This window comes from Carassius auratus, unplaced genomic scaffold (genome assembly GCF_003368295.1).
Source record: "Carassius auratus strain Wakin unplaced genomic scaffold, ASM336829v1 scaf_tig00215808, whole genome shotgun sequence".
NCBI classification, from domain to species: Eukaryota; Metazoa; Chordata; class Actinopteri; order Cypriniformes; family Cyprinidae; genus Carassius; species Carassius auratus.
The window spans coordinates 532,018-559,881 of NW_020528251.1; the positions used below are offsets into that span (position 1 = coordinate 532,018).

At 36.7% G+C, this 27,864-nt stretch overlaps 1 protein-coding gene across 4 annotated transcripts in view; it reads right to left on the bottom strand.

The window, feature by feature from the left end:
- Positions 1-27,657, bottom strand: part of LOC113095937 (kazrin) — a 130,148-nt gene extending 102,491 nt beyond the window's left edge. For 2 of the 4 annotated variants that reach the window (XR_003288426.1, XM_026261289.1), the window contains exon 1: positions 27,107-27,626. Coding sequence is in view for 3 of the 4 variants with exons in the window: in XM_026261289.1 (XP_026117074.1) it covers positions 27,107-27,182 (76 nt within the window). In the remaining variant the exon portion in view is untranslated. Of the gene's footprint in view, positions 1-27,106 lie in introns of all 4 variants that reach the window. The other 2 variants (XM_026261284.1, XM_026261288.1) reach the window with 2 other exon arrangements.
- Between the last annotated feature and the right edge of the window lie 207 nt (positions 27,658-27,864).

Sequence of the window (27,864 nt, forward strand, 5' to 3'; positions counted from 1 at the left end):
CAATAATTACAGCTTTGTGCAACCATTCAGCTCTGATGGCAAACAAGCCAGTGCTGCAGGGTCATACAGAAGGAGTGAGAATTAGTCAGAAAAAATCATCATCATTTAAACCTGTATGGTGTTCTTTCTTCAGAGGAACACAGAAAATGAGATGCTAAAGAATCTCTTTTGAGCTCAACAGAGCAGGGACGGGGGAGTAGTTTCAGGACGGGTGACTGAACTGCCACTTACCTTATCGGACCAGTGCTTTATTTTCACATTGTTTTTTTTTCTTTTTCTTTTTTCTGTGATATTTGGTTTTGAAATCTTTCAACATTTTTAACTTCTCAGCTTAGTATTATATTTTGGCAGTGGCTATTTGCACTAAATTATTCAAATTATTAAATGGATGCCACCTTATTGGGACAAAAAGCCCTCTCTACACCTATCCTAACTCTACCCGATACTTTATTTTCAACTTTTTGATTTTATTCTTCATTTTCATTGAAAATAAATGCTGATGATTGTCAGTTGTGTGGGTGGAGTTAGTGTAAATAGCTTCAGCCAACAAGACGGGCTATTTGCACTTAGTCTAAATAGACACTCTGTTATATTTTTCATTTTTGGATGGACTGTTCCTTTAAGAGTCATTCTGGCTAGAGAGCATCCGCATCCACTGTCATTCTTCGAGGGACACTGATAGTGCTCAATGCATCATGTGCAAAAGCAGCCCGGGCTGATATGCTTCACTATATTTAAAAAAGAAAATAGTCAATACTCCCCACCCATTCTGTCCGCTAAAAACATTTCCATCCTTAACACTTGCATCGAATCAATCTGAAGCAATATTAAACACAGGAGTATACAGGTATATACACATCCCTATTAACAGTTAAGTGCCTCATAGGGGAAAAAAACTCTAGTTTACAGATCGTAGGTTTCAGGGTTTGAACCTATGACCTTTGGGTTACCAGAGCCACATATTTATCCACTGCTGCAACCACCCCATTGAAAAGTGAGAGAATATGGAGTCATTCACTAGACAAAATGAAAAAACAGTCCAGTTTGATCTTATAATGCACAGTTAATGAAAACTTAATTAACTTTTGGAGGGTGTGACTCAGCAGATCCAAAGGCCTGTTACAGCAAACAGAAGCATAAGGGCATGAAAAGAACCTTTACTAACTTCCTTTCACACTGAGGTATGGATTTAAAACCTGGTGCAGTCAGCTACAGCATTGCAGGGGTCATTTAAGATTTGTGAAAGATACTCTCACATAGAGACAGCAAATAAATGTTACTCTCAGAGAGAGTTTCCAAACCAGTATTACTTCCATTTTCCACGGGTGGGTTGTTTTTTTGTGTGATCGGAGATGCTCAAATCGCATTTCAGGAAACACCACAATATCTCTGCTATTGCTGACTGTGGCATAACAATGCTGGAACGGAATCACATTGTTTCCTTATTATTCTCAACCACTCTGGAGATAAAAGTCAGGAATCTTGTTTTTATAAACACTGAATCCATTCACCAAAACTGGGAGAAGTTGCTCAGAAACAACACAGCTGAATTGCAAGGTTAGTTGAAGTTTGTTCAATAATATCACAGATGCCACTGATTCACCTTGCTGAATGGTGCTGTAGAATACGTGATTCTGATTGGTCAGTTCCACAACTGAGCAGTCAAACATGTTTGTTTGCTAAACGATATATTTAATATATTAGTATGCATATAACATACATTCATGTCTTTAGAATCTCTCTTTTCATATCAATGCAAGTTAGAATAACTGACTGTTCAACTCAAAATGATTACCGCATTGCACTTCTTTTCATGTAAAAAAAACACCTAAAAAAATAAATTAATAAAAAACCTTGAAAAGCAGATTTTTCTGGCAATGTATTTTGACAATTTTCTTTAAATATACTAGAAAGATAATACAATAATTTAAACCCTGCTAGGTTTATTCTGCATGACGAAAATAAAAAAGCCTGTACATTTTCCCTTATCTGTAAATAATTCAGTAAATAAATAAAAAATCTAAATGGCAGTAACTACTTCTAATTACAATCTAAAACTATTCATTTGAAACCAGTCTGCTTTATTCACTTTATTCTCTGAGTAGCATATTAAAGGAACAACAGAGATGATCAGTCTCAAAAATCTTTCCTGCAGTATGTGTGTGGTCATGACGGAGTAAAACACGACCTTACAGGAATAGAGAGGTTATGTGAAAGATGGGCATAGCCTATGTGTGGGCTCCTGGTCATTTTTAGAAAATACTGAGATTGTGAGACGATTGCCATAAAACGCAGTTGCAGCGTGTGCTGAGCAGATTTATGATCAGACCTCGTCTCTGAGCGCTGCAGCACATCTCGGAATCAAAGCCAAAGCTAAATAAAATGTTTATGGTGCCAACAGACGAATGGAGTCTAATTTCACATTCTGCAGTTTACGAGGTGCATGTCTGAAGAGGATACCTAAAGATGTGACAGAGGGATAATGAAACCACGACATTGAAAGTGACAAGGCATCACATAACGAAATGCAGTGCAATACACTGTTTCAATTTTCCAGCAGTGCTGTCTATCATGGAGTTTGTGGTTCAATGCAACAACCAAGAGACTTTTTTCAAGAACGAATCAATAAAGACTGAGTCTCAATACCAGTGTAATGACAGAGCGCTATCTGCCTTCACTGCAATGGCTAAAGAGTTTTTGTTTCAGACTGATCCTTTAAAGATGCTTTGCAATCAGACCTGTGTCAGATTGTGACAAGTTGACTGAAGAACAGGAATACATTTTATAGCTCAATAATGTTACTTTATGCAGCTTTTAATTTGTTTCTATTTTAACTAGTCTAAAATAATTTTAAGAAAAATGGTAAAGACTGTTCTTACAAGAAATAATGAGTACTCATAAAAATTTCCTAAATTAAACAGTGTTTTTGAATGTATTAGTTCAGTGGATGATTCAATGACTCATTCGTAAAGGGAGCCGTTTGTTCTTCTTAATGAAGTAGTATTTTTGAATGAATTGGTTACGTGAATGGTTAAGTGACTTATTCTTAAACTAAGTCACTTGTTACTTAAGAGAATCCATGTTTTTGAAGAAATCATTATCTACCGGCGTTATGATGCAATTTACAGAAAGAGTCACTTGTGGGATTAAATGGCAATAATTATTAGTTGTTACATCAATGAACAGACTATCTAGAACTCCAGAAACAACCTATGAACCCACTTTTTTTTTTTTTTAAAACAACTTGTTTTAAAGATGAGCAATTTTTTTTAACAAAGTTTTAAAAATGTGCTTGAGGGTTTTAAGACACGGAGCTATGACCAAGCTAAATCTGAATAATGTATGTAAATATACGTATAACTGCGAATATCCTTAGAATACCTGCTTAGGTAAGATTTCATAATGGGAGTTCCTGGTAACAGCAACACAATGCATCTTTCAAGTTATTGACATATGAAAGAATCTCAAGATTTGTTCATTGCTGTTAAAGTTCATACATTTGTCTTTGGTGAATCTTTGTGTGTATGTCCATTTTGATGAAGCTTTACGATCTGATCTGACAGATGAATGGAATCAAGTTCAGACTGTTCAAAGTGACAGTTCTATAATTACACCAGAGAGCCATGTTTCATCACAACAGATTGCAGATTCCCAGGTGGAGACATGAAAGAGAAAGACTGAGAAAAAAGCTGTAGTTGAACCAAGCCTGTGGCCATCTGATTTCTAATGGTGATCTCTGATGATGACAACTGATGTTTGGTGTCCTGTCTCTCCCTGGCTGACAGGAGATAAGAAGAGCCCTGTGCTGAAGCTAACACACTCATTCACCCTGCCAGCGTGGCCCCTGGAACACATTACCATGCAAATGACTACATGCACTCCTCTCTCAGCGAGCGAAATGACACATTAAATGTTCCGACAGAAGATAAAATATGAAAACTTTCTGAGAACGAGTGAAAAATTATTTCAAGAGTCATCAAGCCAAGATGGGGCTTTATGGATCGAGAGGGATTCAGTTCTTTATGAGCCAAAGATAAGATGATAGGATGAATCACACAGATCTCGAATCTGTTATGCATTTCGACCAGGTCTGGACACAAATTAATATGATGCTCGCCAATTTCACAGTTTATTTTGGATGGAGGTACATTTGATAAACCAGGGTTAATGAGATTAAGCACGGCAGATGTTCAGAACTAAAGTGTGTCTGCGAGTGCTGTTTTGCAAAATTACAACAGTTCAATAATCAAGAATTAATACTGAGAAGTTTACATTTGAAAAATAATATTCACTGTTACTTTGTGTATTTTTGCGCCGCCAATGAAAATTATTTCAAAAAGATAATTCAACTGTTGCAACACACAGCAACGGTCTTGTCATTTCTAAATAAATCATTGTGTTTGAATGAATCAGTTCAGTAAATGACTCAATGACTCACTCATTAAGACTGTAGCCAGCAGAACACAAAAATAATTATTAATGATTAGTGAATAATTATTTGTCATGTCATGTCATATTCATCTTGTTTATGCTTGTTTTAATCCAACGCAGAACAACACTCTAAACTCAACTCTATGTATCTCATTAGTAACACATTTTTCATAATGGATCAAATAGATCGTGGTGCATTGCAAAATCTTTTCAAAAACGGTTTTCATGATGAATAATATTGGTCGCAGCCTCAGTGTGATAGCTGTCATATTGAGACTTAACAGCAGTTTTTCCTTCATTTAAATTTGGTTTAGGTGTACAACGGGATTTCTGATGCTTTCAGAACAAAAGAAACGAAAGATGATAGCAAGAAAGAAACCGATTCTGAGTACTATAATGTTCAAGAGATGATGAGCTGTTTGATTCCTCTGTAGCTGCTGGGAGCACAAGGATTCACTATGGGGCACCGTCTGCCAAGGCAATTTGGGTTTTCCAATGGCTTCACTCTTAAAAAGTGAGGAGCAGACTTAGATGAATGGATGTTTGGTCCCTCGCATGTTTCCAAGTGCATGAGGGAATGCATTCAGCATCACCCCATTACCAAGGAAAAACACAACCAAATCAAAATGGAGACAAAACTAGTGAATGGAAACTAGAAATGGCTGAAACTGCCTTCAGGGGGGATCACATTCCCATTCTTGCATTCTCGCAAACAAAGGTTGAAATCAGATTCCAGAATATGCCATTGTCATGCTAATTGCCAGGCAGTGTTCTGACAGCTTTATTATAGTTTTCCATGCCTTTGTTTTGCATATCATAACAGAATTCCACACCATTTGCATCACTCACTCAGGAACCTGCAATTTAGTTGTTTACAACACAGTTATACACAGCTATGTTTGACAGTGTGCAATCTATTCCCTGAGTGCCTTTGATTGTATGGTTTCCTTAGAGGCAGACTGTGAGCATGCACCTGCATTCCTGATACAAAGACAGTTAATGCATTCGCAGTTTTTGACAAAATTATTTGGCTCAACAGGACAATGTAAAAAAAAAAAAAAAAAAAAAAAGGATAAGTGTCATAGATTATAAACACATATGCATATACATATACACATATTTCATTCAAAGACTATGTTCATGAGGCAGGGACTTTTAGCATGCATTAGCCATCTGTGAACATTTAGACCTTTGCACCTCTGAAATTTGCTTCAAGCTAGAGTGAGAGACAGAGAGAGAGAGAAGCTCTGTTAAAGTGCTGCGCAAGGTCAGTTCTCAGCAGAGAAAAAATGTTTAATGTAGCAATTTCCGAAAACCGATGATTGTCCTGAACCGTTAAAGGGATAGTTGTCCAAATTATGAAATTCATATTTTTATATGCACATTCAAATTTGCTGCATCATGATCATCATGAGCATCATTGATGCAGTGTTTTGTCAAACACAAAATGTCAACATTTTTGTCAAAAGAAAAAAACCTCAGAAAAGAATAATCTTTGTATGTGTGTGTGTTTTTATTTATTTTTTTTTTATTTATTTTTTTGCATTATTGGTTTTATTTTATATTGGCTAATATTACAAAATAAATTTTTACAGCCTCCCTGCATTAAACAAGACAATTCGATAAAATGCATAAATAAATAAATGAAAAAATGAACATACACAAATACACACACACACTAGACTGTACTAATAAATGTTATGCAATTAAACAATTATAGAAAATATCAGCATTTACTTCAGCAGCACTAAAAAACTAAAATATATTAAAAACTAACAATGATAGAGTAAAAACAATGAACTGAATAAAAAATGAAAGATTTACCGATTGTGACAGACAAATATTTACTGTAATTGTATGCAAAAGAGCCACACCCAAATTCACACTTTTTGTGTTCCATGTAAGAAAGAAAATGACATTAGGGTTAGCAAGCGACGTCAGAACTTTCACATTCGGGTGAGCTATTCCTTTAAGACAGGGGTGTCCAATCCTGCTTGTGGAGGGCCACTGTCCAGACAAGCTTAGTTCCAACCAGCTCCAACACACTTGCCTGAAAGTTTTGTAGTGAGTCTGAGGACCTTGACTATCTGTTTCAGGTTTGTTTAATGAGAGTTGGATCTACACTCTGCAGGACAGTTGCCCTCCAGGAACAGGCTTGGCCTCTCCTACTTGAAGCACTTTATATAGTAGAAAGACTCATCACAAACCATTACTTCAGGCATCTCCAAAACAAGAGATGAAGCAGGTCAGCAGTTACCATGCTGCTATGCTGTTCCCTCAGCTTACATCCATCCTCTGCCATTTTCCCCGCCTGTCAACTAGCGACTCCCTGGCCTCCGCAACCATCTCGATCATTGTGTAACAGGGTTCTTTGGTTTGAGAGGAACATAGAGCTGGTAAGAACCTCCACAAAGCCTCTAATCAGTGGCATACACAAACTGCAGTCCCCCTGAGCCCTCAAGCTCTCCCAAACTCCAGTCCTGACTGGCTGAATGCAACGGCACCGTCAGAGACGTTTACTAGGTGGAGGTGGAATAAAAGAAGAGACCGAGGGAATAAGCATTTCAAAGTTTGTGTGTCAGCAGTCACACACAATAAAACACAACCAGAAGCAAAGCAGAAATAAATAATAATATTCTTGAAAAGTAAACAAATTACAGGGAGCGCTACATCTGATTTTAATAATCTTGAATACGTCCGTTGTGCGAAACTGTCAATGTGACACAGGCAAAAAAATAATAAAAGGAAACATTTTCATAGGCTGAACCTGGGCTTTTATAAATGTATCCTTATCTGTTAGGATACATTAGGAGTTCTGCTGAGTCTTAAGAAAAGTTGCACAGCCTTTAAGATATGTTCAACCAACTTTAAATAGAATTTTCTTCGTGTTCCTCACTTTGCATTTAGCCACCCCAGAAATGTCCATCTGATGTCTTCCATTTTAACTCTGTAGGTGAACTGTTTCCATAAGCTCAAGGATTGTCAACTGAATGACCACACATTTGATCAAAATTAAAATGACCACAAAAAACTCAAAAATTCCCCAAGTACAATACTTGCTCTTAATCCCTCCGAGACGTTCAATATAAAGCGGTCACAATGTTTAAAGCCCACAAAGGAAATTCCCTCAACTAAAATTCTCTAAGGTGACACAAAATCAAAACTTTACAAAACATCCTGGAATTATAGTTTAGTTTATTTGTGTAGTGCTTTTTATGATACAAATCATTGCAAAGCAACTTTACAGAAAATTATGTTTCTACAATATTTAGTAGTCACTTATGACAATGACAGTAGTTACTGTCAGTTTATGCGCATATGGCAGAAATCTTAGGGAAAAAAACAGACGATGAACACTATTAACAGCGATTATTAAATGATGCAATCACAATTGTAGCAATATTTGGTGGTTCTGTATGTTGTTTCAGGGTTGGCATCATCTGAGGTCCTCTGAAGTCCAGCGTTTTGCGACCTTAGGGAGCGTGATGGATTGTAGCATGGTAGAAGGCTAGTTAGGTATGCAGGAGCTAAACAATTTAGGGCCATATAAGTAAGTAATGATAATTTGTAACTGATACGGAACTTAACAGGTAGCCAGTGCAGAGACTGTAAAATTTGGGTAATATGATCATATTTTCTTGACCTGGTAAGGACTCTAGCTGCTGCATTTTGGACTACCTGTAGCTTGTTTATTGACTAAGCAGGACAACCACCTAGAAGTGCATTACAATAGTCCAGTCTAGAGGTCATGAATGCATGAACTAGCTTTTCAGCATCAGAAACAGATAACATGTTTCGTAGCTTGGCAATGTTTCTAAGATGGTTTTCAAAAGACAAGTTGCTGTCTAATTTAACAACCAGATTTTTGACTGTAGAGGAAGTAACAGTACATCTGTCTAGTTACAAACTGTAGTCTACTAGATTCTGTGCACTGTTTTTTGGTCCAATAAGTAATATCTCTGTCTTATCCGAATTTAATAGGAGAAAATTATTGGTCTTTTACATTTTTAACATACTCTAATAGCTGGTAGCATAATGGCAATTGGACAGATATGATCTAAACCAACTTAGAGCCTGCCCTTGAATACCTGTATAGTTTTGTAATCAATCTATGAGTATGTCATGATCTGTGGTGTCGAACGCAGCACTAAGATCAAGTAAAACTAGCAATGAAATGCAGCCTTGATCTGATGCAAGAAAACTGAAATTCTTCAAACAGGTCTTTTTTTTTTTTGCAGGAAGGAGCACAATTGAGCAGACACAACTTTTTCTAAAATGTTAGACATAAACGGAAGATTTGAAATGGGCCTATAATTTGCCAGTTCACAAGAATCTAGTTGTGGTTTCTTAATAAGAGGCTTAATAACAAACAGGTTGAATGGTGGTTCTTCTGTAACAACTCTTTCATTAATTGAAGTGGTTCTTCTGTAACAACTCTTTCAGTAATTTAGTGGGTACAGGATCTAATAAACATGTTGTTGGTTTATATACAGTGATAAGTTTATTTAGTTCTTCCTGTCCTATAGTTGTAAAGCACTGCAGTTTATCTTTGGGTGTGATGGATGAAACTGAAGTGTTAGACGCTGAAGAATCTACTTTTTTTTTTTTGTATTTCTGATGTTATCTATTTTATTAGTAAAGAAATTCATGAAGTCATTACTATTAAACGTTGATGGAATATTTAAATCGGGCGGCGTCTGGTTATTTGTTAATTTAGCCACTGTGCTAAATAAAAACCTTGTATTGTTTTGGTTATTTTCTATGAGTTTGTGGATATGCTCGGCTCTGTTTTACTGTTTTTCTACGAAATTCTAAATACTTTCAGGTTAGTTTTTCTCCATTTGCGCTCAAGACTAGACTACGAATTTCTTTCTTGAGATAGTGGGTATTAGTGTTATACCATGGTACAGTACGTTTTTTTCCTAAACTTTTTCAATTCGATGGGGGCACCAGCTTCTAATGTGTTAGAGAAAATAGTGCCCATGTTGCCAGTCATTTTGTCTAGTTCATGTGTATTTTGGGGTACAAATAGCAGTTGAGATAAATAAAGCAGGTTATTTCTGAATCTGTCTTTGGTGGCTGGAACAATAGTTCTGCCCAGATGGTAACGCTGAGCCATATAGTTAATATCAGTGATACGCAGCATGCATGATACAAGGAAATGGTCTGTAACATCATCACTTTGAGGTACGATATCTATATCAGTAAGATCAATTCCATGCAATATAATTAAATCTAGTGTATGATTAAAACGATGAGTGGGCCCGGTGACATTTAGCTTGACTCCAAAAGAGTTTATTAGGTCAGTACATAAGGCTTATAAGGATATAGCAGCTTTGAATGTTTTCACAGCACACGACTGCAGTGCTGTGCCTGTGACTTCCAGTAATTGCATTAATATTTATTGAAGTATAAATACCTCTTCTCCGATAAGAGTGCAGAGGACACGCTCTACTAAGGATAAAAAGGCAGATAGAGTGAACCTAGTTTTTCTCAACAAAATTCAAAAAGTATTTCAAACATAGTCAAAATCCAAATGATAGTTTAACTTAAGACCATCTCAGCAAACGTTTCCATGGTGACAAAGCAGCCCTCCTTTGCTCTCAGATCAATGTTAATGTCACACATGCCGCGAGGCTTTGCTCTTATCAGTCTGAGAGCTTTATCCCATGGCTGTCCTCCAAACATTGCTTGACTGCTTTACACTGGGAACTGTATTGAACATCATGTTGTTGGAAGAGATAGTGGAGTGTTTCGTAAACAAATAAACCATTATATACGATTAGAGACGCATGTGAGAAAATGGATGTACCAGTGGCATGCTCTTCCATATTTCAACATTAATACTTTTCATGCATGTCTCTGGTAGGTGCTTTTATGTAGAGCAACTTTATTTAATTAATGTATCATTTAAAAAAAGGTTGTAGTCCTTGGAAATGAACTCACAAGTGATGACTAAATGCAGCTGAAGCATAGATGACATACAAATGGTGTTACTCAAGTACTCAACTGTCTCAATTACAAATGCAATAATGTTAGCAGTGAATAAATTAGCATTAAATGTTAGAGGAAGAGACGTACTAACAAGTCAGAGAGCTGAGTGTGTTTCTGTAATGAAGTAACATTTAGCAAATGTCAACCAATCACCTCTGAAGACTGCAGACCTGGTATTTCAACAAGAGACTAAAACATTCTTATCAAGCCTTCAGAGAGCTACTCTTTACCTGTCACACTTAAATATGGCTGCACCTAACCCACATGGCCACATAGCTCTGAGTTTTTCTCACTGACCCGCTCTTTAAAGTAGATTAACCCCACAGTACATATTTATTTGAATTTGTCCACAGCCAACTTTAACAGTTCGCACAAGGGCTGGTCATGAGTTGTATAAACACCCATTCAACTGCTACGATCTCAGGGAGTCCTGGGCGTGATAATATTTGTGGCCATGCGATAAAAACCTGTGATGAACAACTATCTGCAGTTTTAACTCTGTTGTTTCAAAAGTCTCTTGAACAGCATGTAGTGCCAACTACGTGGAACACTTCAAATAGTACATATTCCTAAAATGAACAAACCATGTTCAAACAAACCTTGTTTAAATGCTGTGAAAGGTAAAAGGAACATAGTGGGGAAAACAGCATTTATTGAATCCCTTTAAATTTAGTTACCAGTTAAACAAGGGAGTAGATTACACTATTTTAACATTGTTGCATATTGTTTTCTCACATTTTGATGTTTCCAAAAATCATGAGAAATTTATTTTTGCTGATTTTTCTTCCGCTTTTACTAGCATCTTGACATTGGTCCTGATCAAAATACTATCCGTATATTTCTCCCTAGATGAAGGACTGATTTTGTGGTTGCAGGATTTCTTAAGTAATAGAATTCAGTGAGTGTGTGTGGATAGTTAATTGTCTGATAAACAAATTATGAATGTTGGTTCTCCACAAGGCTGTGTCCTTTCACCCTTACTTTTCATTTTGCATTTAAATAATTGCAGGAGTACTTGTTCAGGGAATTATTTAATTTAATTTGCAAATGATAAGTAGTGGTTGACCAATATTGTTTTTTTGACAGCAGATGCCAATATCTTGGAAAGCAGGGCAGCTGAAAGCCAATATATTTATTATTATTAATATTTAAGACATTTGAAATCATTTGACAAATGGATAAAAAAAAAAACATATTTTGCTTTAGATGACAAAGTATTTTTCACAAATAAATAAATATTGAACAAATATATAATTTAAAAGCAAGAAAACACTGTATCAAACAGGGCACTCAGTATTCTGAGAAGTTTGTGTTCATTGGGAATCATATTTTTCAAATAAAGCCAGGGTAACACTCATTTTACATACAGCACACAGAGAAAATAACATGAATATGACAGTGGGCGAATACATAAAGCACAGCATAATTTGAAATCACGAGTTTAAAGTTTAAAGCATTTAATTCACACGGACAGACCGTCACACAGAGAACACGCGATCATGCTGGATAAAAATGCACGTCTCTATACATCTCACAGCTCGATTCGCCTAAGTTTGCAAGGTGTGTGAAATTAAATGTTCATTAATTACACATGAATTCCTTTGTTTAACCATTCTATATAATTATTAGTATTCTATCCAAATTAAAGAGAACTGTTAACAACGACCGCAAACAAGAGGGAGAGTGTGAGCACTGTGTTCCCAGGCGCAGCCTTTCTCAATGCCATAAAAATAAAAGTACTGCCTTGAATACATCGGCCAAGCAGAAAACTTATCAGCCGATGCCGATATTAGAAAAAATGACAAATATCAGTCGATATATTTGCACTGGCGATATATTGGTCAACCACTAATAAGTTAGTTAATAGTAAGTCAATAATTAGACTCCTCCAATGGGATGAGGACAGTCACAGACCCTTTTTAGACAAATGTATTTTTTTTTTTGATGCACCAAATCTTAATTTAAATGTTTTAAAGACTAAAGAAATGTGTACTGATCTTAGAAAAGAATAGTCAGCGAGTGTGACCATTATTAAAGTGGAGCAGATTCAGGGTGCTAAAGAATATAAAATTCTTCAGGGTTTTCCTGGACTATAAATTGAGGTGGGATAAATGGACTGAAGCTGTGAACAAAAAGGGTCAGCAAAGGCTATACTTTTTTAGGAAGATGGTGCTATTTAATATAAGCCTTCCATTGTTAAAAGTGTTTTGTAATTCTTTTATTGAAAGCGTTTTGACCTTTTGTATCAGATTTTCTGGTTTGGAAATGCTACAGTGGAACAAAAGAGTTCATGGAGGAAAGTCTTAAATATTGAGAGTAAATTTCTTGTTACCCCTATAGGCTTGGAACAAATGTAACAAACCAGATGCCTTAGTAAAGCTATGAAAATTACATCTGATCATATGTACTTTTGTATGATGAGTTTGAGCTTTTGCCTTCAGGACGAAGATTCAGGATGCTGATGTTTCTTCAAAACTGTGGTATTTTTTTAACACAAGCAGTGAAATGCCTAAATGAAAGAGATAGCGTTTTCCCCCCTTCATATTTACTGCTTTTGTTGTTATGTCATACTGTTTTCTATGTGAAACAGATGTTGAAACCCACTGAAACTGAATTTCCGCAAGGGCATAAACAAAAGTACTATTACTAGCCTACTTCATTACACCTCAGTAGCTGCAATGGCACTAAAAGTGTTTCTAAATCAACAATGAGACTGAGAATAAAATATCTCCCTCACATTACTGCTTGATGTTTAAAAGAAATCACTTTTTAACCAAGGTCTCTTGGCACCTTTTTAATAATTTAGCACGCAGGGGTAATCCAGTGCTTATAGTGTTTGAATCAACCGTTAATTCACATAAGTATGAGCCAGACAGGAATGGAATTTGAAAATGTGATTTTCCAAAGAGACAATATTGCCCCCTTATGGTTTTGAAAGTTATAGCAACTCAAGCAATACCACCAGTGAATTTGAACCTGATGAAGAACAGAGATTAAACTACATAAAACACATAAATAAATACAAAATCGAATCATATATGTTTCAAATATTATAATATGGGAGTTTCAGGTTCAGTTCTGGCACCCTCTGCCTCTATGCTGACAATGAGAAATAATGAGAATATTTGCTGCATTCTAAAAAAAGAACTGTGTATTATGCAAAAATGTTTCAAATGGTAGTATGATGCGTTATCTCAGAGATGATTATCTCATTTGTTTCTTTATCGGAACAGATTTTGAGAAAGTGAGCATTACATTGCTTGCTCACCAATGGATGCTCTGCAGTGAATGGGTGCCATCAGAATGAGAGTCCAAACAGCTGATAAAAGCATCACAATAATCCACAAGAAATCCACACAACCCCAGTCCAAAAAGCTGCATGTTTGTGAGAAACAAATCCATCATTAAGATGTGTTTAACTTCAAACCGTTGCTTCCTCTATCCATTATATTGTTTTCTCCAGTGAAAAAGTCTTCTCATCTGAATCAGGAGAGAAATATGCACAGATCAAAGGCAGTTTACAAGCAAAAACTATTCTAAAAAAATAAGTTAGTTGATTTTGATTTAGGAGGACAGCAGAGGATGGATTTTTTTTTACACTAGAGGAAGCATTATTATGGATTGTGGACTCTATTTTGGCCAGAAGCGATGCGTTTAAAGATAAAATGCTTTAATAATGGATTTGTAACTTACAAACATGCATCTTTTCACTTCACATGATGTTAATTGATGGACTATAGCATCATGTGGGTTACGTGGGGATTATTGTGATGTTTTTATCAGCTTTTTGGACTCTCATTCTGATGGCACCCATTCACTGCAGAGGATCCACTGATGAGCAAGTCATGTAATGCTCAATTTCTCTCTGTTCTAATGATGTAAAAAACTCATCTACATCTAGAATGGCCTCTTTCTATGTGCATACTATGCACAGCAAACACACATGTAATACAGAACATTTATAGTATGTAATACAAACAAATATAGTATGGTAATATGCCATTCTGAACAGAACATACAGAACAGCATTCATACATACTACATACCACTTAAACAGTAACAGTAGTATGATAGTATTTCTTTGCAAATATAGCATACAGAAATATGCATATAAAACACAGTGTAGATGTTACCGAAATTTGCATACTAGTGTACATAACCTGGCTCATCACAGAAACGTGATGAAAAAAGTCTCTTATGCTTATCAAGGTTACAATTATTTGATTAAAAAAATACTGTAAAAACAGTAATATTGCAAAATATTATTACAATTTAAAATAACTCTTTTCTGTTTTAGTATATGTAATTTATTCCGGTGATGCAAAGCTGAATTTTCAGCATCCATTACTCCAGTCTTCAGTGTCACGTGATCCTTCAGAAATCATTCTAATATGCTTATTTGGTGCACAAGAATCATTTTTATGATTATCAATGTGGAAACAGTTGTGATGCATAATCTTTTTGTAAAAACGGATCAATAGTTTCAGCATTCTTTGATAAGTGAAGTTCAAAAGATCACCTTTTATTTGTAATGTTTTTATGTTTTTTTTTTTTGTTTTTTTTTTTTTACAAACCTTACTGACCTCAGACTTTTGAACAGTAGTGCACATACTAAGGGAATGGTAGGAGAAGTATAATAGTAAGTCAAACACAGCCCAAATGAGTGATCTCTTCCAACAAAGCTGATTCTAAGCAATCTCTGACACCAGTCCATCAGTTCTTCTCAGAGGGGGGAACTGAGGTCAAGTTCATACATAGAGCCAAACAAATACTTCTAGGCATCACTGTTTGCAAGCCGTCGTGATACAGCCGTGTTACACTAGAAGCGGAGCGGGTGCCCTCCTCAGGTGAAATCTTTGATCAGTCCGCCACCTAGTGAGACATCCCGCAGTACAGCTCGCTTTGGAAGCCTTCTCACTGAATTTAAGCCTCTGGAAAAACAGATTCCAATACAAGCTCTGACAAAGCTTTTGAAGATAAAAGCCTCTTCTGACCCTTTGATAACCAGCCCAGGGCTTACAGTGGACTAGCTGGATGCCTTTGAATTACATTACACATTTCCCCCTTTTTCTTCCTAATGCTAGCTGGGCCTTTTAAAGAGGAAAAGGGAGAGAGAATTAAATTGACATTAGAGCTACAAAGAGCACAAAGCATCAATTACACTTGTAATGAAGCATGTTACAATAGGGTAGATAAGCAGTTGTGTGGGACAGGGTGCTTGCCTAATCGTCCATATTGATCCCACTAAACAAGAGGTCAGATTGCATTTGCATACTCGCAGTTCGCACCGTTATTTTTCCCACAATGCAAAAGGACACAAATGAAGTTCAAACAGGACCTGCTACAGGCATATCTGAATATAAAATGCCACGCCACAATAATAAAGACCTTAACAGTGGGCTGACAGTGGATTCATATTGGCGTGCGACTGTGAAATCAAATTACCTTTGATACTGTGGAATATTGCACATGCAAAATGTATTCATGAGATGCAAGCCGCTGCTGGCTTTTTTACATTCAGACTGGGGAAATTAAGAACTACCTGACCACATACAGTACACAGGGAAGAAGTATTGTGAGCTGAATGAAATATAAATGCAAATGTAAGTATGCATAGTTTACCTGCTGAGACTCGGTATGAAAGAACAGTCAGAGGGAACTTTTTACATGTGAAGCAAAGATAAATATGGCTAGGTAGAGGCGTCCCTGAGGCAGATTAGCACTGACACAGCGCACGTCGATTTTTAATGCCTTGATGATGTGCCTTTGGAAAGCAAGGACTACAGGGAGAACCTGTGACAAGGCTTGAGCCAATTAAGGGTGTTTGTGTGTGAATGCCAGCGCCTGTCATATTCAGAGGAGGAAAGTGGGTCAGCACTTTTCAACACCTCTAAAAAAGAGAACGCAAGCGTGAAAACTTTTCCTACACAAAAAATATGAGACCTTGTAGAGCAACAAGGATTCGTTTAGGGTGTTAAACGCATAAGTTACAAACAGTGCATTATTATGCAAACATAATTGTGCACAGAGATATTTGTGTACAACTACATGACTAAAGAGATATCACCAATTCTATGTTTTGTAGCCAATCAAAAACGGTTAGAGAGCATATTCTTGAAGTTTGCACAATGGCAGAAGTTAGCAAAGATGGCTGAAATCATTTACAGCATCTTTGTATGGAACTGCGCTAGTCGACTACTCGTTCTTGACCAACCACAAAATGAAATGCATTTTCCCATTAAATGCCTTGCTTAAACTGCCGTTATAACTGAATGTATTGTGTGGTGCTGTGGATGTGTGATGTGGAGGTAATGGAATGTGCTTTCAGGCACATCCAAGTGTAACATTATTTTGATTCTTATTGGTATATGTGGCTATTGTTAAAATTGTGCATCCCACTGGAGGATGACGAAAAGAAAATGACAGAAAGAAAATACAAAGCACTACGAACACTCAGTTGCTTATCAAAGCAGCATCAAATGTAGCGACAGAGCACATTGTGTTCATAGCTGGCCTTGTTGTTAAGACTTTCAACAGTTGATTTTCTTTTTTTTAATAATAAAAACATAAAAAAATATGAAAATAAAATGCGATATCCTTTATACAGATGTGCATTACTTTAATGGCTTCTTTTCCAAACTGGATTCCATGTAAGTTCAGAGTGCAAATTCCAACGTATATATATTTTTTTAATGAATTATAATTCAATCTTTTTTTGCATATTGTTCATGTACATAACATTTTAATTTCTCATAATGTGACTTTTATATCTCACAATCAATGTGATTATTAAATTTGCTATTTAAATGTAAAATTATTATATTTAATATATACAATGTTTTCCCATTTTTAAATGTAAATTTAAATGCAAGTTAAAAATATGAAGTAAAAATAATATTTTAAATGTTTCAATTATCTAGTTCTGAATAAAACAAAATATCATTTTTTTACTATAAACTACTTCTTTTTTCAGTAGTTTCAAAATATAAGGTAAACATACAGTTTTTCACTAATAAAATCTTATAAATTATTTATCTTATGACTTACTATTTAAGCTGACAAGCAATATCTGGTTTGCATTAAGGAGAAATTGCAGAAACAATGTATCAGGCCATGCTTTTTGTACCATCTACTTAAACTAGACCCTATCAAATATTTAAAGGGGTCTGCTGAAGATGCTGTGCTCACTGAAAGCAGCCTCACCCCAGCCATTTCAGTCCATGATCCACACATCTCTGCAAAAAGAGCAGGCTCTCAGTTTCATGATAGATGGATCACTCATCCCACACAAGACCAAGACCTGCATGAATTAATATCTTCACCCCTGTCTCATTTCCTCTCCGTCTGCCGCTACAGAATATGACCTCATCCTCCCGTTAGTCAGTCTGATGCGGAGAGAAGACAAAAGATGGTTATGAAGAGTGCAGAAGGTGGTTTTTCCCCTCCATAAATCTGACTTATAGGGTGCCTACGTTATGGATTGTGATTGTTTACTTCCATCCATAGTTGAGCAATGCTGATCCAGGCATTTCAGAGAACAGGAAGCCTTTAGCTTGCTTGATGTCTATTGCCCATAGCTAGGTTATGTCGAAATCAAAATGTTACTGCCAATGTTGAGTCAATCATACAGTATGTCTTCACTGAGCTGCACAGAATGAATTCTCTGCAGTGCTTCACCTCAGATGTCAAAAACTGACAGACCTGTCATGCACTGACAATAAGATGTTCGTGGAACAATATTCAATTATAAGTAAAAATCCTGACTGAACTTAAAGTGTCAAATTGTCATGACATAAAACCTGCCATACTTGTACAATTATCTATTTAGATCAAGTAATTTAAAAAAAAGTTATTTACATGGTTTTAAACGGTTTGAAAAAATACTCATCACATAACTGTTTAATTAAAAATACATCAAAAAAGTCACACAGACCTCACTGAATGAAGCACAACAAGGCTAATATCAGCTAGCTTAAGCCCAAAGAACAAACACATCTTGACATCGCAAGACAGTTAGTGACTAAATGTGACAACAAAATCAACAACAACCTACATAAAGCTAGAAAATAGTCAAACAATACAGGCATATTAATTATTCATGCCACGATGCATGCTGGGAAGAGGCCTATCTGAACTGAATAAAAATCCATTAATCCAACTGACAGGCTTGTTGGTTTGACTAAACAATGTGTTTCTTTCTTCCTCTATTTATTTGAAAGAAACTAATACTTTTATTCAGCAAAGATGCATTAAAATGATCAAAAGTGACATTAAAGACAATAATAATGTTACAAATTATTTCAAATAGATGCTGTTCTTTTGAACAAAACCCTGAAAGTGCTATTTCAACAAAATATTAGTGGAGCAAACTTTTTTTACATTATTATATAATAAGAAATGTTCCTTTATCACCAAATCAGTGTATATTTAAATGTGTGTTACATTTTTATTTTATGCCACTAAAATAAATATAATTTACACTTTAGATCCATAACTACCCAACTATTTGATCATAAAGGAAAAGACATTTACCTGTTAATCAACAGTTCTGAGTTTGCATCTTTGACCCTTAGGCTTCTGAATGTTCCTCTCATTGCAGTAATACCTTTAATCATTTTAAATCAGCGAGAAAGTTTTCCCCAGCTCTGCCTCAGATGTCTAAATCAAGCATTGCCTGGAGGGAGCCCAAAGTGTGACTGATCATAAATAAGCTTTAGTCTATTACATATCACCAAGCAAAGCCACATGGCTGCTGACATCAGAACTCATGGCGGTGTCCTCATTTTGCTAAATCTTACTTAAAATAAACCCCTTTTGTCACACCTCTCAATCCCTGTGTGTCAACACAAGCTGAATTGTTTGCTAATATCTGCCATTTTGCAAGCAAATGATGCTAGCACCAGTGGCACCTCCAAGTCATGAAATTACCAAAAAGGTGATTAAAGCTGCAAACTGTGCACGTATACACAGCACACAAGAACGTCGCTCAAATGCATGTACTAAAATATCAAACATATGCAATGTGAGATCACAATATACGGCACAAGCAGATATGCATTTTTTATTTGTAATTTAATGCACAAATAAATGTGAGCACAGTGCACTGATACTAAAAAATATGAGAAAATGAAACCATTTAAATGCATGAAATAACTCATTATACAGGTGCATCTCAATAAATTTGAATGTCGTGGAAAAGTTTGTTTCAGTAATTCAATTTAGATTGAGAAAATAAATTCAATGCACACAGACTGAAGTAGTTTAATTCTTTGGTTCTTTAAATTTTAACAGTTAGCCAGTGTTTACCATTCATTGATTAGATATGATGACCAGCCCATAATTCTTTCGCCACAGTTTTAAATGTTGTCTGTCACTCACAAGGTCCCTCAGACTTTTGAGTCATACAGACAGAGAGGCGTGCACACAAACCAGTGATGCAGTGTTTGCAGACAGAAACAGCTTTTATTTAGTAGAAAATATTTTCAGTACTGCCCATGAGTTCAAGGTCTTGCTTTCCCGATGCAGGATAGTCTTTCTTCTCATCTAACATACTCTGTGCAGCAAAAAAACATATACTGTAACAACAGAAGTTATGCGTTAAAAATCTATTACTATTACTTCAAATAAATATGAGGGTACTTGCAGGTGAATTGCAGAACAACTTTTTTTTCTATTTTGCTCTATACAGAGAATAGAAATACTGAAGTTTTGAAGCCTATAACTTGATATGCTCCCAGAAATAATTAATAGTAAGGCCAAAAAAAAATTGTCTGCCATTGGATTTAGACATGCAACATGTATTGTGCCAGCGCCACCCTAATATTTTTACTGGCCCCTTTTGGCCACCCCATAAAAAAAAATCCTGAAGGCGCCAATGAGCAGCACCCTTCACTGAGGGATGAGGCAGACCAAGCAAAGATAAAGCTTGAGCCTTGAGTCAAATGAAAGTCAAAGCATATAACATTCAACACAGTTTTCATAATTCATCTAAGAAGAGCATGTAGAATATTCCACCCATACTCTTTAATACGTCCCAGTCCTACAGGATTAGCCAATAGCATTTGATAATGAGAAAAACCATGTCTACCCTAGTCTATGTCAGGAGACTCATCACTATTGAGCAGTAAAATGTACTGTTTTAATATTCAAGTCACGTCTTGCACACAGATGGTAGAGCAGTGTGTGTCTAAGGCTGAAACAGATAATAACAGTGTTAAGTGAGCAACCTCTACATGATAACACACGAAACAAAAGAGCAATAATGTGTGTATTTAGCAAATGCGTGTGGTTTTCCAACCAACCAACAAGCCCACTGGATGGAAAAATTTCAGAAAGTGTGCCATTCTTAAAGGTAACATCAACCAAAATCGCATTTTATAATTCATGCTTGAGGTAGTGAATGATTTATTAAATGTTTGACACCCATTTTGTCATGAATGTTCATGCTGAGAATGAAAAAGTCATGTAGGCAGCCCTCAAGCTTTGACATATGTTTCTGCACTTTTTTTTTTTTTTTTGTTCACTTGAAAAGCTACAGTGGGATTTTTGAAATACAATAAAAGATGAAAAAGGTACTCACTCCAATATGGTGTCCACACAATGAACTGAACTTCGAAATGACTGCTTTACCCGGTCAAAAGTTTGGCCTCAGTATACTTACTGACTTATTTATTTTCATTATTTTGTGTATTTGGTGTAACAGAATATGTTGACATGCTTTAATGTTCCAAAAACATTTCTGTAGGTCCTCTATGCCCCACCTCTCCCAAATGTGTTGTTTTCTACAAAGTCCCTCCTTCCCACAAGCGCAGTCTGCTCCGATTGGCCAACTAACCCAGTGCATTGTGATTGGCCGAACACCGCAAGCACTCGTCAGAAATGTAATGATCCTTTTCATAATCATGAGCTTCATCTTTCAAAATAAATGTGTTTGCAGTAAACAAGCCATGGACGGTTAAGATAGCTGACTCTGTGATGTGATCCTGTCTCTCTCTCTCACATACACACACACACACACACACACACACACATGCGTGATGCGCAAAACTCTGCATATGAACATTCAATAGCAAATACTTAAACTAATAACAAAACATACTTACAGTAGCTGATTCAGAAGAACTAGATTGTCGTAGCAAAGTCAGAATTACCTCTCCTAGGTTCACAAAACGGTCATCCATTAAATGCGATGCTGTTCTGTTGAAAGTAATCTTAAAGATTCCTAAATGCATCTACTTTCAGAAAGACAAATAAAGTGCTTTTGCTTTCGCCTAGAAACACACAGCATCTCCCTGACACAGTTGCTTCAACACTAACTGTGGTTACTAAAACAACGCCTTCTTTCTTTGCGTGAACATTTGGGCAGCATTACACAAATATTTCCACATAGTGATGTAGACATGTGGGGGCGTGTTTGAATGAGGGTGTGGCAGAGTCTTAACTTTGATAAAGAATATTTCTTTGGATTTGAGACTTTAGTCTTTGCAACTTTACAGATCTTCTTTAAGCACCAAGAGCTTGTAACACTCCAAAGAGAAAGAAAAAAATTAAAACGCATCATATGACCCCTTCGAGAAATAAATAAAATTTTAAACTATATGAAATTAAAAAAAGAGATATTTTAAAATGTAGTACTATTTCACAATAGTATTATTTAACTATATATTTACACAAAAATAGCAGTCATGGTCAATATAAGAGATATGTAGGTATATATAAAAATATATAAATGCTAGATAAATAAGGTTAGAAATAACGCAGTAGAGGGTTAGATATACAGTTAATCCAAGGTAAAGGCAGAGTTACCAATTAAACTGAGATTAAAATGATTTTCTTCCTGGAGAGGAGAGAGCAGCATAAACTGCTGTTGCAGATGTTAAAGCGGATGCTTGGCTACTAAAGTATGACAGAAACCTAATCTCAAAATAAGTCCTTCTACAAATTCTACTACAAAGTTCTTGTACAATAAAGACAGGAGAAAGTGCTACAGCATTTCCCAAATGTGTAAATTCAGAAAGGTGAGAAATTGACCCTTGTGTAAAAAGTTCTACAGCACACAGACTACAGCGAGCAAAATAAGCGAGAGAGAGAGAGAGAGAGAGAGAGAGAGAGAGAGAGAGAGATGGAGAGAATGACGGGGAGGCTGGGGAGGATCTGATAATATTAAGCAGTCTTCAAGTTACATGATGAAAATGAAATATGTGGATTTAAACCCACATTCTGGATGATGTGTCAAATTTGCAAAATAAATAAATTAAAAATACGACGCACTTGCCACAGACATATTATGAGATCCCTTTGAAGTGGTTTCAGAAGAAAACAAATTTGCATGCAGGAAGTTCTTTAGCTGCTCAAGACTTGCCAGCTGCCTCTGTCAAAATATATTCCCTCAGATGTAAACACTATTCAGAGCAGTTCAGAACATCATGTGTAGGGACTGATATCCAAAGCAATTTTAGGCTCCAAAGTAACCCGTCAATTGGAGAAAACTGGCATGGCCCACAATCACACCTAACCTCACGATAAACAGCATCAGGCAAATCCACACAGCCTCATGCGCTACATCATTTCCCAACTTATTCCTTATAGAAACTCTCCAGGGGAAATGTTGTGGGTACTTTTTGAAGTTAAGAGGGAGTTACATCACTTTTCTTATTATAAGTGAAATAGTTCAGAAATCTCCAAACTCCAAAGCTTAAATTCAAACAAAACTGGCCCCTGCTTAAAATTCATGAGAACGCTCTAATCAACGCGCGCTGCCTGTAAGCTAAGCCTTTTCTGCACTAACGGCTGCATTGCCACTTAAAACCAGTTTCTTTCAAACAGACTTAGAAGAAAAATGGATTTCTGTCCAATTGTGAACACCAAAGCTCTTGGAATTAATATTTGCAGCATTCTATCAGCAAATTCACACTGGTACAAAAGGCTACCCTACAAAACTTGGCAGGCCTATCGTTACAACTATAGCCTATTGATTCAATAATAGATTTTAAGAAAGATAATCTCTCAAATTAGCCATCTATTGACCCAGATGGAGTGATTGTTGGGCCTCGTGAGTTGATAAAGATTTGTCAGCCAACCTACGACATAACCACTGCAAAGAAAATGGTTCAATCTTTTGCATCAAAAACTATCAGCAGTGTTGCAAGTAACATTCTGTTGGGAGCGACATATGCGCGATAATAACGTGAGAGTCTGTGAGCATCTAATGTCCCATGAAAATATGCCTGAAAACATATGGGAGAAATAGTCATAGATTATTATGCAAGCAATGTAGCAGTGTGCAACTGCTAATATTGCAACTAACAACTTGCTAGTGGCAGAGACTACTAATTTTCAAATATGTAAAATATAACAAAAAACTACCTTTTTATACACAGTGGATCTACTGTATTTGGACAATAGACAGAAAAACAGACTAACATATCAAGTATTATCTGCAAATAAATAATAAATACCCAATGACCAAGCAAGATAGAAAAAAATTATTATATATTTGATATAGATAATTAAAATTATAAATCAGAATGTTAATATATAATGCTATTTTGGCAAAAGCAAAACTTGGCAAAACTTGCATTCCAGCATTCCAGAGAGATGTTAAATATATATGTGTGAGGTCATATGTCTGTATGCAGCATCAAGGCTTATTTTCACAGAAATAACTTCTCAATCAAACATGAAGTGTGGAAAAGAGGCCATCACATCCTGAGACACCGTGTAACTCCGTCTGGCCCTACAGATCCCTATTAGAGTCACTGGTGCTGTAAATTGTGCCATCGCTAACATCTGCAGACACACACAAATGAGCTCACACTTGCAGCCTCGTCCAGCATTGTCCCTTATGTCAGCCAAAACAGTGTGTGTGCCGGCGGGTGAGTGCTTAGACTTGGATCTCAGCCATACTCATGCATACCCATTTAAACACCAACACAGAACATAAAAGCATTGGCGCCTCATGAACTGCGCCGTGGATCATTTTGCATCACTTGAAGATGATCTTTCAAAACACTTATGGGAGCAAACACAGGGCCATTTGATCAGTGTTAACAGAGTAAATTTTTTGAGGCAAAAGTGCCAAAAAAGCACCACATCGTCTTTTTGAAGATATTCATGCAAATTAGATTGAAAAAAAAATTAAGATAAAAAGACGTCTCAAATCAGTTCATTGTTTATAAAGGCAGAAACATCAGAAAAATCTAGGTCCATCGTGTCCACAGGGAATGACACATCAGAATGTTTCGAAACTACAAAATCTCATCATTATGGATGATACAGAATGTGAGACATTCAAAGCAAAGAGCCACAGAGAAGTAGCTGATGGTAATACATACAGAATTCCGGAACCGCAGAGGTTCAGATATTGCAGAGGAGTTTCATCTTCAGGCACTTCACAAACACAAATTCAGTAAAGGGGCTTTCAGCGCTCCTAAAGCCACACGCAGAATATTAATCATGGCAATGTCACACACTCTGCAGACACTAATACATCCCTGCCTACCGAACAGCTAATGAGTTCACAGAAATAAAGCAAACAAAGGGCGTTATTTATAAAAGTTTTCTTCTATTTCAGGAGAGCAAATAGAGAGAGAGACACTTTTATCAAAGCACGCCCAACACTCTCAATCCATCCTGTTTCTCCAATGCCGATCTCAAAACACATCAAATGTCGAAAAAACATGAGGTACTTTAAGTAAACATGAATTTAAAATTAGATTCTAGTGGTTTAAAATGCAAAACCCAGCAACTCACCCAGAGGAAGGAAATTCAGGGGAAGTCGTGGCCTAATGGTTAGAGGGTTGGACTCCCAATTGAAGGGTTGTGGGTTCTAGTCTCGGGCCGGACGGAATTGTGGGTGGGGGGAGTGCGTGTACAGTTCTATCTCCACCTTCAATACCACGATTTAGGTGCCCTTGAGCAAGGCATCAAACCCCCAACTGCTCCCTGGGTGCCGCAGCATAAATGGCTGCCCACTGCTCCGGGTGTGTGTGTGTGTGTGTGATCACTGCTCTGTGTGTGCATTTCGGATGGGTTAAATGCAGAGCACAAATTCTGAGTATGGGTCACCATACTTGGCTGAATGTCACTTCACTTCACTTTTTTTTTTTTTTTATTTCAGGACATTTCCATACAAAAAATAAAATAAAATAAACTGTGCACGGTCTAAAGAGGAGACAACTAAAATCACAGAGTTAAAACTCAATGACACTGGCTGATATTTATATAATATATAAACTCAGGATGAAATTCCCCAGGAGTTGCTGTAAATGCATGCTTTTTCAAACTCTGCCCCAGAAGAACTGGGTAATCGTGTTTTTCAATGGGAACTCAACAGCATGGCGCATCTCTGCTAATTGGCATGTCAATGTGTAGAGACGTCGAATTAAGCATCAAATTAAAATCTGCTTGGATTGCCATTAACGCTAGTATCTCGGTCATTTACAAACAGCTGTTTGAGTAATTGCATCCTGCGGCAAGTCTTCTTAATTCAATTGCTTCACTGACATCTAAGCTGCAACTTTGATATGAGAATAAAATCTGCTAAAATATATATTATATTGATATAAGTCAGAGATGTCTGCGAAAACATTATGAAATTACACTAAATCATTTTATCAAAGATAGTATGTTAGCAATCATTACTTGACATTGTTAAATGTAATTTTAATACAGTACAATAATTCCTTCACAGCTTTATAAAGATTGCCTATAGGCACTGATGAATTATTAAAACTAAATAAAAGAATTACTATAACAGTCCTTTATTAGTAAAATCAATTAGAATATGTAAATATTATTTACAAATTTACATTTTATTTTAATGGCGCAACAGAGTGTGTGATCAGTTTATATTTTGGCAAGTAAAATCATACAATGTATATATATATTAAATCTAAAATATTAAAGACTTATATATTATAATAAGTCTATATAATATATATATACTAATTTTAAATATGTTAACATGGGTTTCATTTCAAGTTATGAATTGTCATGCGTTCATTTTTCAGTAGTTTCCATCTGTGGTCATTTTAAATTAAGATGAGGACCGGAAATATTTTGGTACACTTTTACGAGCATCTTCCCCACAAAATCTGTATCAAGTCATTAGATGCAGAAGTACAATCTGTGAGACATAAGTTCTGATGCGGCATCTATTCATAGCACTGAAACTTTTTTTTTTTTTTTTAAGACAATATTCATAATTCATCAATGCTTAGGAGTACAATATTTATAAAACTGTCAAGGAATTAGTCCACTGTTTCAGAATTACACTGGTGAGGTTCACTCTACCCTGCAAAAACAATCTGAGTTAGTTTCCCAACACAACTTTCATGTTCCCCTTTCAGCCCCAGGCCTCATGACTGACTTATTAAGATCACTACATCCATAAGCAAGATGAGACACACACACACACACAGACACATTTCTTGACTGTGTGCAGCTCATTAGCAGCTGAAAGCAGCAGGGGGAAAAAGATGATTTTCTCTCTGCATGCTGAGTGCCTAAACCAAGAGATCAGGATTTGCAGTGGACCATGGTCCCGCCAGCAGAGCTTTTACAGAACATAAGCAAGCACTCAGCCGAGACTTCACCATTTCATATTCAAGGCTTGCAAACTGGCAAAACCTCGCAAAGCACGTGTTTTTCGGCCCAAATGGGACAGATCTCAGGTACTTACTAGCTTGCATCAGCTGTCCTTGGCGGCCGAAGACCTGGGAAAAGGTGGTTGGAGTACAAGTGAGAGTGTTCTCCATGGCTGGGATGTCCCACTAGGCTTCGGAATAACACGTCAAGCAGAAAAGCACCGGTTTGTTGTCCGTCCCCTTTGAGAACAGAAGCTGGAGCAACGTTGCAGCAGTATAAGAATAGCAGAGGTTCCTGCACAGGACGGAGAGAAATAGCCTCAATCACACGCAAGATAATGAGGGAGTGTGTCTGTGTGTGCATCAAGGAGAATGAGTGAGAGTGTGTGCGGAGAGCGAGCTTGAAAGAGAGAGAGAGAATCAGAGCAATGATGTCTTGCCTTTTCCTGCAGCTCTGTGACCATGTGTTGAGGTTGTGCCCCGCTGACAGGTTTCTCCAGCCTGAGAGCAGCGGTCTGAAGCTCCTGGTCCAGGGTAATCTGTCCTGAAACCTTCGCTTCGCTCAGGGTGGACTGGTGTTTGTTGTGCTTTGATCGGGTGCGTGTGCCCTCTTCTCTCCTCCCTCTGCCTCGGCTCTACCCCTCCCTTTCATTTCTTGCGTTCTCTTCTCTCTCCCTTCAACTCCACGATCGGTTTCGTAAGAAGCGCTGCTGCAGGGAAATGATTTTTTATGTGCAAATTTTGCAGCTCTGCTTTTTAATTCCTCCCCCTGTGGAGGAGCGAGGAGAGGTTGGAAAGGATAGTTCATTTTGGGTAACTCACCCAAAAGCGGTAAAATATCAATTGGCATACA